At 39.9% G+C, this 14,492-nt stretch overlaps 1 protein-coding gene across 1 annotated transcript; it reads right to left on the bottom strand.

The window, feature by feature from the left end:
* Nucleotides 1-8,200: 8,200 nt before the first annotated feature.
* Nucleotides 8,201-12,119, bottom strand: LOC124692909 (acetylornithine deacetylase-like). Its single transcript, XM_047226349.1, has 10 exons — nucleotides 11,769-12,119; nucleotides 10,808-11,061; nucleotides 10,594-10,702; nucleotides 9,766-9,904; nucleotides 9,597-9,654; nucleotides 9,257-9,274; nucleotides 9,015-9,140; nucleotides 8,771-8,927; nucleotides 8,658-8,691; nucleotides 8,201-8,402 (listed from the first exon to the last, which is right to left on the bottom strand). Exons 1-10 carry the CDS (start codon nucleotides 12,102-12,104, stop codon nucleotides 8,293-8,295), a joined length of 1,341 nt encoding a protein of 446 aa, XP_047082305.1. The 5' UTR covers nucleotides 12,105-12,119; the 3' UTR covers nucleotides 8,201-8,292.
* Between the last annotated feature and the right edge of the window lie 2,373 nt (nucleotides 12,120-14,492).

Raw genomic sequence — 14,492 nt, 5'->3', positions numbered from 1 at the left:
CACACAACCTCCTAATTTACAATGAGGTAAAACTGCAATAAACTCCAGAAGAACGACTCGTAGTCTAATCTTATCAAGGACTCTATTTGTAGAGTATTTAACTAGCTACAGGGGCTATGAATAGAGTCTAGCTAAATAGGAGCTATGTTTAGGAAGCTAGTTCCTTTCTATTGCTAATCTAGGTTTCTCCTTGTTGGATGTGGTATCTGACTCCTCTGATAGGGTCCTGTTCCCTTGAAGTAGTTGTAGACTCCTCGGTCTTCGAGTTGCATGGTAGATCCTCCTTCGATGCCTCCATATCTAAGCAGGGGATTTAAGAGTGGGATGAGTACGAGCGTACTCAACAAGTTCATTATAGGAAAGAGGTGTTTAATGCATTAGCTATAGCATTAGACCGTAAAGTCTAATACCAATGCGAGGTTTTCATAACCATTTCTTCAAAAGGTTGCTTTTATTCAGAAGAACTATGTCCGTCAGCCTTCACCGGTTTACTAGAACTTCATGGAGTTCCTTTCCGGTAGCGTTCGCAGTTCCATATCCCGGAACAAGGAGTGACAAGTCACGATTCATTACACTCTGCAGAGGTGTGTTGCTTTACCCATAAGAGATCTTAACCTTGGTGCCAACCGAGCCGCGAGCTCGTCCACACTTCCTTTGGTGTGAGGCCCGGTATAAGGTCTAGCCAATCATGTTCCTCCGCTACCTCGCACACCCACCCTTTGTTGCATACCCCGACCCTGGGTCCTCGTCGGTCCCATTATTCCCACTTACGGGTGGACCCCGACCACGACAACAATTCTGGGCTCTTACCATAAACTCCTTCGCCGGTAGTTGCAACCCATCATAGACCGCAATACCTTGGGGAACCTAAGGCTTCCCCAGCCTACCGCTTGTTCCTCGGGCGACAAGTGTCTAAGGACAATGCCGTGGGGACTTGAGGCTTCCCCAGCCTACCGCTTGCCCCCGACAGATACAAGTGTCTACGGTAAAGCGCGTCCGTCGATGTACGAGAGGTGGAAACACTGTTGACTACTCCGTCCCACTCCAGATCTTATGGTTAACACGGGTATTACGGCACAAGAATCACTGGACGACATTTGTTGTTTAATCCTAGATGGATATAAACCCTTGCAATGGAACCTCCACCATATCAACACAATCCATGGTTCCATTGCCCACCACATAGTCATATTCATAGTTATGAAAATAGTGGTTTTGCTTTTTATGCAATAGTGATAAACATAGTACTTTGCAAGTAATTTGGTAAAAATACTCAAATGACATGAGCAAGCGATGAACTTGCCTTTCTTGACTGCGAGATTATGCAGACAAGGTCTTCGGTACGCAATAACTCCAGATTCTGAAATAGCATCATCGTCCGGTAAGGACGATGTTTAAAAGATTGCCAAGGATGCAATAATGCATAAGTATGAGATGCAATCGCTCTAAGCGTGACCTAACCCCGATGATTTAGGATTAGTGAATTGAAATGATTTGTTTAGGGTGTGTTGCACTTTTAGATTGGTTCACAAACAAGGTTCTTATTCGGTGTGGTTACATGGTATCATGAACAGTGTCTATAAAGTATATAATAACAATAATATTAATAGCACACAACTATAACATTTGGTATAATCCTAACATGTAATGAATAGTGGTTGGTTTTAGCACTACATGGCATGGTTAATGATTAATTATCATATACTTCAAAAGAATAACTTTTGAAGAACATGTTCTTTAATAAAGAACAAGTATGATAATTAGGGTTGTGGGGTTCTATGGTTTACTATGGTTTCCATCGCTTTCGGAGTAAGTAGTAGATGGATCCCAACAAAGTTGGATTCATCAACACCTAGGGCTTGTAAGGTTGAGTTAAGCCTAGGCATCCTAAGCAATTATTCATACAAGGTTGCTATCAGGATTGGTTCATCTTGCTTGGTGATAGCTAGCTAGAGTTAATAGGTCCTGTTAGGTAGGGTTGATGATGATTATTTATTTACTTCAAAAGAATAACTTTTGAAGAACATACTTCTTAAATAATAAGAAGTATAACAATTAAGGTTGAGGTTGTCTTGTTTTAGCTATTGGATCTCTAAGTAGAGAATGGTTGGTTCCTAAATAGGATGGTTCATAAGTATCTCACACTAGTAGGGTTTAGTGGAACAGGGTTATATAATGTAAAATAGTAGGTATGGTTGCTATTAGGGTTCATCACAATGGTGTGATGCTAAATAGGGATAAACAAGGATAATGGCTTTGGTAATAGGATCTAGGGTTTTCACTTGGTTAACCCTACTTGATTAGTTAGGTCTAATGAGGATGAACACATGGGATACCCATGTATTAGTGATAGGTCTTCTGCATTTTATGTGGCCAGGACAAGTATTTATTTGCTACTATGGTTCTATGTTTTGAAAGAAGGTACCATGATCACATGTTCTAACCTAGGGTTTAGGTTAGAAGCAATTTAAGTTTCATATTGATTATTGGAGCTAGGATTCCTAATTGAATTAGGGTTTTGGGATTACACATAAAATGATGAGGTTCTAGTTTTCTTTCATATGGAACTAGGGTTTACTAATTACTGAATTAATAACTTCATTAATAAAGTTGAAGTTATTAATAACTTTGAAATAAAATAATATTGAATTTGACATTTTATTATTTTTAACAATTAATAATTAGGGTAATTATTAATCAGGGTTTAAATCTCTCTAATAATGATTTAACAAAATAATAAATAGGGAGAATTAGTTTTATTGCTTCCTTTATTTATTTACTGGTTTTAATTTATTTTATGAAGTTTTCCTAATTATTGAATTTTAATTGAATTTAGAATTAAAATTAAAGGCTTAAATAACAAGTATTAAATAATTAAATTTTTATAAAAAATAAAAAATTTCATTTTATATTTTTATTGGATAGGGTTTATCTTTATAAGAATTTTGATATCTTATATTTATTTTTCTGAGCTATATTGGATTTTCTACAATTTGTCAAAGTTGCAGCAATTTTCTGGAATTGGATTTAAACAGAAATGACTAAACACACCCGGATGTCTTACCCACAGAGTCACTGACTCGTGGGCCAGTGGCCATGTCACCTGCCACACGTGCTTTGACCGAGTCCAAATAAGTGACGTGGCCAGAAGCACGGTGGCCGGCGGGCAGTGAGCGGCGGCGACGGCGTTTGGCTACCCCCTTGGCTATACTGAGTTGCTAGACGGGTGCGTGCTGCTGTGCTGAGCCAAATGGTGGTGGCGCCGCTCCGGTATGGTCACCGGAGCGTGCTCGCCGACGAGGCAGAGCGGTGGTGCTTGCGGACGTGCGACGCGACGGCGATGCAGGGCGTAATCAAGTGAAGCGGGGGTACCGGGAGGTTCGTGAGCTAACCAGGAGCGCATTGGTGAGGTCGGCGAGGTGAGAGGTGGTCGACATCGCCGAAATTCGTCACTCCCGGTGTCGGGGAAGACGAGCTAGACGGCGTCGATTTCGCGTGCTGCGGCTCGATTCCTCGAGCAGGTTGGGCAAGTCGATGGTGGTGAGGACGATGGCATCAACGGCGAGGTACAGGGATGTCTCCATCGTCGGCGACGAGAATCGGCCGGGCGGCTAGGGTTTCTATCTGGGAAGGATTTGAGCAGAGGGAGAAGAAATCTGAGGCCAGGGTTCGTCCTAGGGCTTTTATACGGCCTCCGTGCGCGCCTCGTCACACCACCGGGCGAGGAGAGGCTGCCAGCGTCGAGACGAAGCCGAGCACGGCTTCATGCTGTCGACCATGCGAGAGGAGGGGATGAGGACGACCCCCACTCCGTTCTTTTTAGACGAAGGGTATCTCGGGCCAGGTTGGGACTGTGGCCGGGCCGTGCTTGTTGGGCTCGTCGGTGGGCTAGGCTGTCAGGGCCGCCGCGTCTGGTAAGTCCAGGTAAGCTTCTTCTCCATTTCTTTTCTCTGTTTTCTTTTTTCTTCTTATTTTCTGTTTTTGAATTCTGTTTTTAATTCAATTTTAATGCTTTTCTATTTTGCAGGTATTTCCTATTTGAATTAATACAAGGATTAGTGCAATGGTTATTACACCACTTTCTTATTGGATGAAGGTATTTTATATTTGATTATATTTCATTCATGTGAGCTTATTCAAAATATCAATTAAGCATGATTATAGGTGTTCTTTAAGTTCTTTTTTTTATTTGGATTTCAACTCCCATTTTACTTATTAGAGTTGATAATTCCAACTGCAAATACTTTAGAAGTTATCATTAGGACTAGACCTCTTATTTGAGATGTGGGTTACTTACATATGATTTCATGTGAGCATTTATTTAATAGGGTCATGTAGATTGTTATCATAACCCTATTTTAAGGTTAGCTCTAGAATTATATTTAATAACACATGAATTACTTGGAGTAGATATTACTCTCATCATGGTTTGGTCTTGGTTATAATGATAAGTGGTTGATCAACACCTATGGGTCTTAATAATATAATTTAACACTAGGTTAATCTTAGGTTCATAATTTAAACATAAGATGTAGTTTGTGAGCAATTCTAAGGTTCTAATGAGATTCACCTAATGGCAATTGGTTTGACTCTCAACTATGGCCTGGTTTGTATTATGATCACCATAGTGATACATAAACTAGGGTTGAGGTTTAATTCTAGGTTGTGAGATGAGATGACACCATATTGCATGTGCTAGGGTTAATCTCCCCTAACCATGATAAGGTGGTGGCTTAATTAACATTCTATATTCTCCTTTAGTTGCTAAGATATTGAGAATTGTTTTTATCTTCTACCAATTAACTTCTATTTCTATCCTCAATTTATCACTAAAGTAACTAAAGTTGGTATAGTTATTTTTTTATAGTTAACTTTGGTCATATGGATGGATGGTTTCTCACCATATTAAGTATGGGGTTTTACTCTAAGGTTTCCTTGTGGTTCTGAAGTGAAGAATAGGTGGAATGTAAAGGTGGTAGGATTCTACTTATGATCTCCAAGTGGTTCACAAGTTAAGGTTGGGATCTAAGCCTAAGGTTGCTTACTATTGATATCCTTATAACTTCATGTGGTTAATGATATCTACTTATCCTATGAGTATTTAACTTATCCTTACATAACTCAAGAGCATGATCATGGTTAGACATGATCAACTTGTTCTTGATATCATTACCTCAAGTTCTTAGGGTTTATGATCATTACTCAATTTATAATGATCAAGGTTTGGCTTGCTAAGGTATCTCTGATGAATTTGGTTTCTCACTCCCAAGATCAAGTGTTTTCCTGATCAACTAAATAGAGTTTCTTTCTTATCCTATCATGAATGGATATGGTTACCTCAATAGTTTCTATCCCAGGAGAATGCCTGAGATAATAACTTATAGTTCTACTTAAGGAATGATGATTTAATCATCAAGATGTATGGGTAGTTCTCTCCCTAAAGTTCAAGTGTTGCCCCAACTACTTGAGTGTAGCACCATAGCTTGATCTGTCTCATATAGGTATGATTTATTCTAGGGTTTAGGGTGTACTCCTAATATCTCCTCCTTACTTTATCAATTCATGGGTATGGTATTGTTCCATTTGATATTTGGTTATCTCACCACTTCAAGATGAAATGGTTAATCTCTTAATACTTTAGTTCAATGGTTGTCCTTTATTCATTAATAGATAAGGTTAGAATTGGTATGAATGGTCTCTCTCCTTTGGGAAGGTCTTTAAAAGTACTCTAGGGTTCCTCTTGAAGATAATGTTTTAATCATATGGATATTTATATCCAAAGTTTGCCTCAAAGTTTGTCATTGCTTCCTTAAATAAAATAGGACTCCTACCTCTTTAGGTTTGATGTAAAGCTATTTGTAATAGAGGGGGATGTATACTTCTTGGGTGGATCTCCTTGTTATAATTCCCATATGGAAGTGGAATGAATACCATGAGGTTTCATGGTAGGATCCTAGATTAGTCTTAGGACATGGAAAAGATAAGTGAAGAATGGTTTCTTCATTTATTATTACTTGATTTCCATTTAAATGGATGTTCATATGTTATGGCAAGGAATACCATGTTGTGATCTTTAATAAGATCAAGTAGTTGATCCTTGATTCATATGTTCTTGTGTTGGTTTTAATTCCATTTGATCTAACCCCTTAGATCAGATTATCTCTACCCAAAACAAGGTTTTAGCAAAGTCACATTGAGGTTTATAGCGCTTGACTTGACGAGCTACTTCAATTCCACCTAGGTCAAGTGAAACTTCGATTCTTGTATTTGTTTTTACTTTAAAGCGCGAAAATTCCCCAGATTTTCTATGCATGAATGCAATGCACACATCTGTTTCCTCTATTTTTGTAACCCCATTACCTGGGATATTACATATATTCCATGAAGAGGTTGTTTGAGATTTGTCAAAAGTTAGACCTTCGTGGAATGGAGGGAGTACTAGGATGCAAGGCATTGCCACGGGCGGACCAAGAGGGGTCATCGTGACTAGAGTCGTTGTCGTTGGACATCGCCAAAAAATGTAGTAATACCTTTACCACACGAATATATTTATTATTATCAAGTTCAACGAAAAGATGGAAAGATCTTCTTGATCATGTTGAAAAAAAAATTGTCTAATACTTGGGAAAGTCGGATTCAAAGTATCAAGGCTACAAGATTTCAAGCTCCACAACTAAGGTCCGCTTTGCTAGAGTTATCTACATCTGGTGAATGGTGATGACGCCATGGCAAGAAGCAATGATAAAACTTTATATGATGTTATTGGTACTTTTGAGTTTTTTACCTAGCATGGCAATTTGGCATGATATTTTGTTTTACGTAAACATGGTGAGCAAAACGTTGCAATCATCATCCATGTGCATTGACTCATCCTTGCAACAGATTGAGGGAACAATGGAATATTTTGATAAGTATAAAAGTACTGGTTTTTCAGCTTGTTTGATTATTGCCAAAGAACTTGCAAACGATATGAAAATAGAACCATCATTTCCAGTAAAGTGGCATATTACTAGGAAAAAAATTGATGAAAGTGATGACGATGCTAACAATGAAGAGATTCTAGCTACAGAAAAAGCTTTTGAAGTTGATTTTTTTTTTGTTATGTGGACACCAAATAATTCATTAAAAATAGATTGAGGAACTTGGAGTTTCCAAAAAAAATGGATTTTTTTTGCTTAGCTCATCCAATCTGAAGTCATTGGATGACGTTGAGCTACGAAAGTGTTGCATAAAGTTTGCTAAAACCTTCTCTAAAAAGATCCAATCTCTCATAAAGATGTATTTGATGTTGACTCTAATGATCTTTTTTTTCGAATTAAGAATGTTGCAAATGGCCTTACCAGATGAACCAATGCATGCTGCGGAGATGTTTGAGTTTGTTAGAAGTATAAATTGTTTTCCAAACATCTCTATATTGCTTATAGAATTTTATTTACCGTACATGTGACATCAGCTGAACGAACCTTTTCAAAGAGTCAGCAATGTTACGAGAGACTGAATGGTCTAGCTACTAGATGCATTGAGAAGGGCCTATTGGACCAGATTAATGTTGATAATATTACCAATGACTTTGCGGCAACAAATTTTAGAAGAAAATGCCTTCACATAGTTAATGCACTTGTCTATTTTGCATGTCAATACAAGATCTAAGTACAAGCTGGAGAGCCAGCTAGAGACCTGGAATGCAAGATGTGTAGTGCAAGCACAAGTTGGAGCTGAAATGTACTAAGATCATGAGTAGATGTTTTGTGACTTAAACATTGTCACTGATAAGATAATGAGTATTTCCTTGAGAACTTAGGAAGAATTATGTTAAATGATTAAGTAGATGATGAGTATTTCCTTGAGAACTTAGGAAAAATTATATTAAATAATTAAGTTTCTATTAAAATTAAAAATCATCTCTATTGCTTCTCTATAGCGCCCTCTTATTTTTGTCTTGCACCGGGGCACCTAGTATGCCAGGGCCGGCCCTGGCTGCACCGATGCAGTATATATATGCAGCTCACCGTGACTAGAGTCGTTCTGATTATCTCGTTGGCGACTCTAGTAAACCTTAGACTTAATTCCACATATATTTCGGGTGCGACTCAAAATTCTACACTAACCAGCGTACCATATAGAGCGTGTCACCTTCTCCAACAATAAGCCTCCTTAGAATGATCTCGACAGATCAAGGTTAATCCTCCGGTGCAAGAGATAAAAGAGTCCATGAACGTAATATATTATTAAGCCACCGAGTAACAGGAATATATATGTCACCGATATATCCTTTCCCCACTAGAAGAAAGTTTAGGCATCTGCTTCTAACTGTGAAATGATGCTCACGAACACTTGGAAGCCCTGGGCCATATCTGGGAACAGGCAGTACTCGTTCTTCGCGTGGTATGTCTTCAGTAAGCCTGCAGCGTACCAGCAGCAACATTATATGAGCACGAACACTTTAAAGTAAAAATAAAAAAGAAAGACTTCAGCTACATATCTCAGGTAAACAGTAGTAACAGAACAACTAAACATTATGCAAAAGGGAAGTGTAAGAACATGAACGGTAATCCCTAGCGCAATTAATCTATGAAGTCAAGTAGTGTTTCAACCCAAGACATATAAAAATGACCAACAGAAGTCGAAAAATATAAACTGCTTGCTGAAGTGCCTACCATATCCGGCAGTCTGAACATCAAATCCCTCATCCTGCGAAGCATCACCATGAGTTTGTTTTAGTACACACAGATTGCATTCAGATAAAAGAAGTGTATGTCAGGGTTCAAACCTGTAATTCCCGGATCAGAGGCAGACTCCCTGTGATGGAATATGGCTCTACGTGTCCGACTATTTCCTCGGTCGCTTTGCATAATGCTTTAAAGCCTCGAGACTCGAGGTTGCACGCCACCCCGTTCATTATATCGCCATCAAAAGCGATTTCAAGCCTATAACAAATCAACCATGAGTACTGAAAACTAAAAGCTCTATCATGACGGTTGCTTGTAGATGTGAGTAAAGTCAAAATAATTCACCTTCCTCGTAGGTTCTCATCAGGAAGAACGTATTTGGACACTGGGCCACGAGTAGGGAGCTTTGTTTCAAGGTTAGCATTTATATCATCCACATACTCTTGTAACTTCTTAACAACAAAGCTCGTGCTGCATGATGATGTCAGTGGCAAGTATCAATTTAACACATCATTTGCCAGCCAAGTAGCCATAGACAGCTAGACGCACATCCAGGAGAAAGAATAATACATAAGGGAAGGGCTTACCTATAGAAAGGAGTCAATCTGCAATATAGAAAGAACATATGGTCAGGAAGGACTACATTAGGGGAAAAAAAAGGTGAACATGGTTTATTGTTTCTATTGGATTTTTACAAACACAGAAATATGCAAGCAGTGCCAGTCCATTGCAATATTATTTTATTCCTTTAATCCTACATAAACATTCTACTGACTACAAATGATTCCACATTAAATTTCCGTAGGGACTCACCATACCTCCAAGGCTCCAGCAATGTACAAAATGCATACCAAACTAAAACTAAGTCACCATTTTAGATCAAGTGCAATTGAAGTGAACCTAAGAACCCCAGGGCAAGAGTCGAACCTTATATCCCCTGAAATTGTACATTCTCCAGGAATTTGATTCAGACCTCCACCAGGATCTGCAAAGGTGTGAAGTATCACTTACTAGGAGCCTATACAATGATATCCTTTTTTATTTATTATAAATACAATCCTGAACATCATAAAAATACAGGTGCAGGTGGACTTACAGCTCCACTTTGTTGGCTTAATCGTAGATGGAGTAGCAAACTTGTAGATCTTCTCTTTCTCGTGTGCAGGGAAGTCGTTGTAAAACCGTGTTTGGATTTCTTTAAGTGCGTCCATATTTAACTCCATTGAATTTATGGCCTTCAGCAAAACAAAACAAAAGAAGATATGTTCAGATTTAAAAAACGATACCGCACTTTGCCGTCTCCAAAAGAAAAGGTGGAAACATTAGGTTTGGACATGTTACGCAGGCAAATAAACATCTGTAAAGAGCATTCGCATAATAGCAGAGTTGATAATGCAGATCTGCCATCGGTCCTGTATCAGCGATCACTTGCATTAGGCTTTCTGTATAACTTGGTTTTCGGTCCTATTTCTCATACTTCCTCTGCTACATATTACTTGACACTAGTACGGATGTACCTAGAACTAAAATATGTCTAGCTAGATACATCTATATTAGTGGCAAACTGGCAACTAACATGGATCGGAGGGAGTAGATAAGTTCCTACTTTGAACTAACCGCACGACTTCTAGCTTATTTTAGCAAGTGTACTTTTAAATTTAATAGATCATTGTTATAATCTATTTAATACTTCCTCTGTTTCACTATAATTGTCCCCAGTTTTAGAAACCTCTGTTTCAAAAAAACATGTCAGTGTAGAAGACGAATAGTTTGACCCTATATGGCTATTCCTACTTTAATGCTTGAAAGAGATTAGTAGGATATATATGGACATTTCACATGACCTCTTCAATTTTGCGTGTGTGCAGTTACAGTTAAAAGGGAGCAGTAACTAAACACTGCTCTAATGAGTTTGAATGAGTACCTTATGTGCAAGACCACTGTGGAACAGCTTCCCTGTTGCCTTCAGATGCCACGGGATCATTCCACCGGTGCCAATGCATGGCTGCTTATCAGCTGTATCTATCCAAAACCTTCACAATATCATAAAAATAAAATCAACCAAATCAGCACAAATTTCTCATGGGTGACACACTAGTCAATCATTCCATTGAAGCATCAGCAAGTTCGATACTCACAGCGGTCCAGTCTTGAGCTTATCCAGTAACCCGTCCTTGACAAGGCCATCAACACCAATGCCAGTTACTGATGAGTTCTCCTCGTTGGCAATGAACACCGCAATTACGGAATGTTTCAATGCTGGTTTCACCTCACCAAGCCGCCGCATGAGCTGAGTCACCAGCGCCACATGACCAAGACAGTCAGTCGTCCCACGGCCCCTAAGCTTTTCCTTGTCATCACTGTCAAATGTTAGTGAGAAGGGATCGAAGTCCTGAAAGAGAAGGGGAAAATCCAGTTAAGTGATTATAACCAAGAACAAAATTTGAGCTGCAAATTACAATTGGTTCGAAACCAATTACTTGACGCAAGCAGAAAGAACTTGACCTTACACAGGCTTACACAAACCGCACCAAATTGGGGAAAGGTGGAGCATCGAAGCACTAAGTTATACCAAAATACTACATAAGCCATAAGGGCACCAGAACATTATACGATCTATCCTTGTAAGTTGTAAGTTCTAACATATCCCAACATATCTGTCAGTATGCAGATTTTAAGACCATAAAATCGTGGTTGATTCCTTGCTCACAAGTCACAACCATAATACCATAATAGTTGTACAACAAAGCGAGTTAGTCTCCACTCTAAGCCTTCCTGCAAACAAAAGCTTCTCCTCTAAGCTGGATCTAGGATATTTTCACCCAATGATACAGCAAAGTGACCTTTAGGAACGCAGTAACCACCGGATCACCCAATCATGCATCATACGGTAGAAGACAATAGAGCTACTTACAAATCTGAGAAGGTGAAATTCTGATAACCATCGGTGCAATCATCTAAGCTACCACAAAATAAGGTGCCAATTTTCCGGGCAGAAACGCCCCCAAATCAAGCAAACACTGAAATCCTTCGCCCAGCAACCGCAAACCCTAAAATCAGTTTTCGCACCATCCAAACAAATCTTCTAGGATCACTCACCCACTCGTTAGGGTTGGCGGGGACGACGTCCATGTGCATGCCGACGAAGGAGACGACGCGGCCGGGGACGGTGCCGGGGTACTCGACGATGACGTTGCTGCGGCCCTCGGTGTAGTTCACCTTGCGCACGAGGAGCGGGCCGCCGCCGGTGTCCGTGGACAGCGGGAGGAGCACGTCGAGCACGTGCTGCGCCACGAGCTCCTCCTGCGGGACGAGCTCCGGCGGGTCGTTCTGCAGGCGCTGGGTCTCGCCGATGAGCTTGGCGAGGAGGGCGACGAAGGGGTCGCGGTCCAGCCCGCCGACGGCGTCCTTGAGCGGCGGCGCCGGAGATGCCATCTGAGACGCGGCGGCGGATTGGGTCAGCAGCTGAGGGAGTCCAGATGAGGAGCTCTCTGCTTGAGCAACTCTTTGATGCGTACGAGTACGATGTGAGCGTTTGATGCGTCCTCTTCAACGATGGCACGGAGATGCGTGCCGTATCCGCTGCGGTAATTTCTTTACTGTACGCTTTTGCTTAGCTACTTTTCTGCAGCTAGATGATTTCAATTTGGTGTCATGTTTTTTTTAGAGCAACCACATATTTCATTAATCAAATACCAAGTTACATGAAACAATACATGTGAAAACTAAAAGACAAACCGGGATAAAATGAGTATCCTAAATTTGCAGATAAAATTCTAAAAGATGGACAAATACAAAACGATTCATAGGGTTTCCTTCAACCACCGTAGCCACCGGCCGCCGTCCAATTCCAACGCCGCCGAGACGAACGCAAGATCCTGAATTTGGTGTCATTTGAATCTTTATCTGCCTCGCACACATCATGATGTTTTTTATCATCAATCTGGTCTGACGCGACCGTACTACACTGGTACGAAAAAATATGACTGATAGCGAATTTTAAAAAATCAGAGCAATCTAGGTGAAGTGTTTTACAATGTCATGGCTTATGCAAAAGGAGATACTACGTTGTACTTTAAGAAATTTTGAATACAAAAATATTAGTTTCGTAAACTTTTTCTTAAATACTAGTAGTAGGAAACATTGTTTGTTACTTTTTCCTCATCCTATTGCCACGATGTTTGTTGGTCAGTGTTCTGATGCGATTCGAAGGTGATATCGACTATTTTTCATGACTAATAATGCACCAAAGTGCAAGGATTACTCTCCCACCAAGGTTACACAAGAGGAGAATCCAAGAAAGTTTGAGGGTAGGATATGATGCTATTTGAAGTCAACTTGCGTGCAGAACAAACAGTGGTGAGATTTAAGGTCTTGAGTCAAAAGTTATGCAACTTCCCACGCAAGTTGTCGGAGAATCAGGCCAAGTCTCACGACTTAATCCTTAAGTTTGAGTATTTTCACACTGAAATAGTATGTGTCCTTACTCCTTAGTAGGGTGTCAAAGTCGCCCGCTTTCCATCCTGCAAATGAAAATTTACTGAAACAAAAATGACGAAAAAGATTGAAATTTGAGCTAGATTTGAGCAACTATGCCTCTGTAACCCATGCCGTTTGCCACGGTACTCCTTACTATTATAAATTCAGAGTCACCGGGTTGTTTCAAACTTAAATTGAACAGGTGTTGATTGAAGGGCATTTCCTTAATCCATATAGGATCCTTGTGGCTTCATCGTGTCATGCTTTCTAGGTTCACATGTATCGTGGTTCTACCAAAAATGTGTCGTCATTTGGGTTGTAAAACATTTGAGAATTTCCCTTGCTGTTTTTGTTCAGAGGACCTGGAGACGCTTAGTTCAGAGGGAAGTAGAGTGAAGCACTGTTGCAGATTCGACCTCAAACAACAGAAAAGGAAGACATGGCATCAAAGGTTGAATTTTCCTATACGCATACCACTCACATTAGTAACATTCATTGTCATACGTGCAAGGGTAGAGGTCATTCCAAGAAAGACTGTACTAATGTGAAAACAGGTGCTGCTCACAAAAGATGGTTACATGATTACATCACCGAACACCAATGACTCAAGTGACAAATATGAAACTCAGAAGAAATATGCAAAGCACTACACTACACAGCCGAGGCTCAAACACCTATGAATTCAGATGGAGGTGATGGTGTTCATCTCATGGTTCGCACTTTGCAATGACATGTGATGATACCCTTGCTATTGAGAAAGTCTAGCGACAAACTGTGTTACAATCCATTTGCAGCATCAAGGACGGTTTAGTGAGGTCTAACAAGTATTGATCATTTTGGGGAGATCCTGGCAGTTTTGATCACAATGCTACTCACAATGAGAGGTTTGGTGAGGTCTAACAAGTATTTGTTCATGCATCAGGGAGTGAACCATGCCATCGGTTGTATAATTCATGGCCTCCTTCACAAGATATTGGCCATTTCATGACCAATGCACCAAGGGTGAGGATCACTCTCCTATTGAGGTTACATATGTGGAGAATCCAAGGGAGCACTAGAGCAAAGTAATTTTCTACTCCCTCCGTGCACAAATACAAGATGTTTTAGATATTTTGAAAGTAGACTAGATACATACTAAAAAGAGTGAACCTACTAGTACTAAAAGTAGACTGGATACAAGCAAAAGTGAGTAAATCAAAAAATAGCTAGAACGTCTTACATTGTTGTACATAGGAAGTATGTTGGAGAGCTTATGATGCCAATGGATGGAGAGATACCACACCAGATTTTAAGCTGCAAGTTCCTATTTAAACTCAAATAATTCTGTAATTCTAGGTATCTATC

Source organism: Lolium rigidum, chromosome 2 (genome assembly GCF_022539505.1).
Source record: "Lolium rigidum isolate FL_2022 chromosome 2, APGP_CSIRO_Lrig_0.1, whole genome shotgun sequence".
Taxonomy (NCBI): domain Eukaryota; kingdom Viridiplantae; phylum Streptophyta; class Magnoliopsida; order Poales; family Poaceae; genus Lolium; species Lolium rigidum.
This window is presented reverse-complemented; position numbering and strand designations above follow the sequence as displayed.

Bases quoted from the DNA above. Each gene is read 5' to 3' on its own strand.
- LOC124692909 (XM_047226349.1), bottom strand. From the start codon at position 12,104: ATGGCATCTCCGGCGCCGCCGCTCAAGGACGCCGTCGGCGGGCTGGAC. The intron at 11,062-11,768 runs GTGAGTGATCCT...CTTCTCTTTCAG, and splicing joins CCGCCAACCCTAACGAGTGG to GACTTCGATCCCTTCTCACT. The intron at 9,655-9,765 runs GTAAGTCCACCT...ACACCTTTGCAG, and splicing joins TAAGCCAACAAAGTGGAGCT to ATCCTGGTGGAGGTCTGAAT.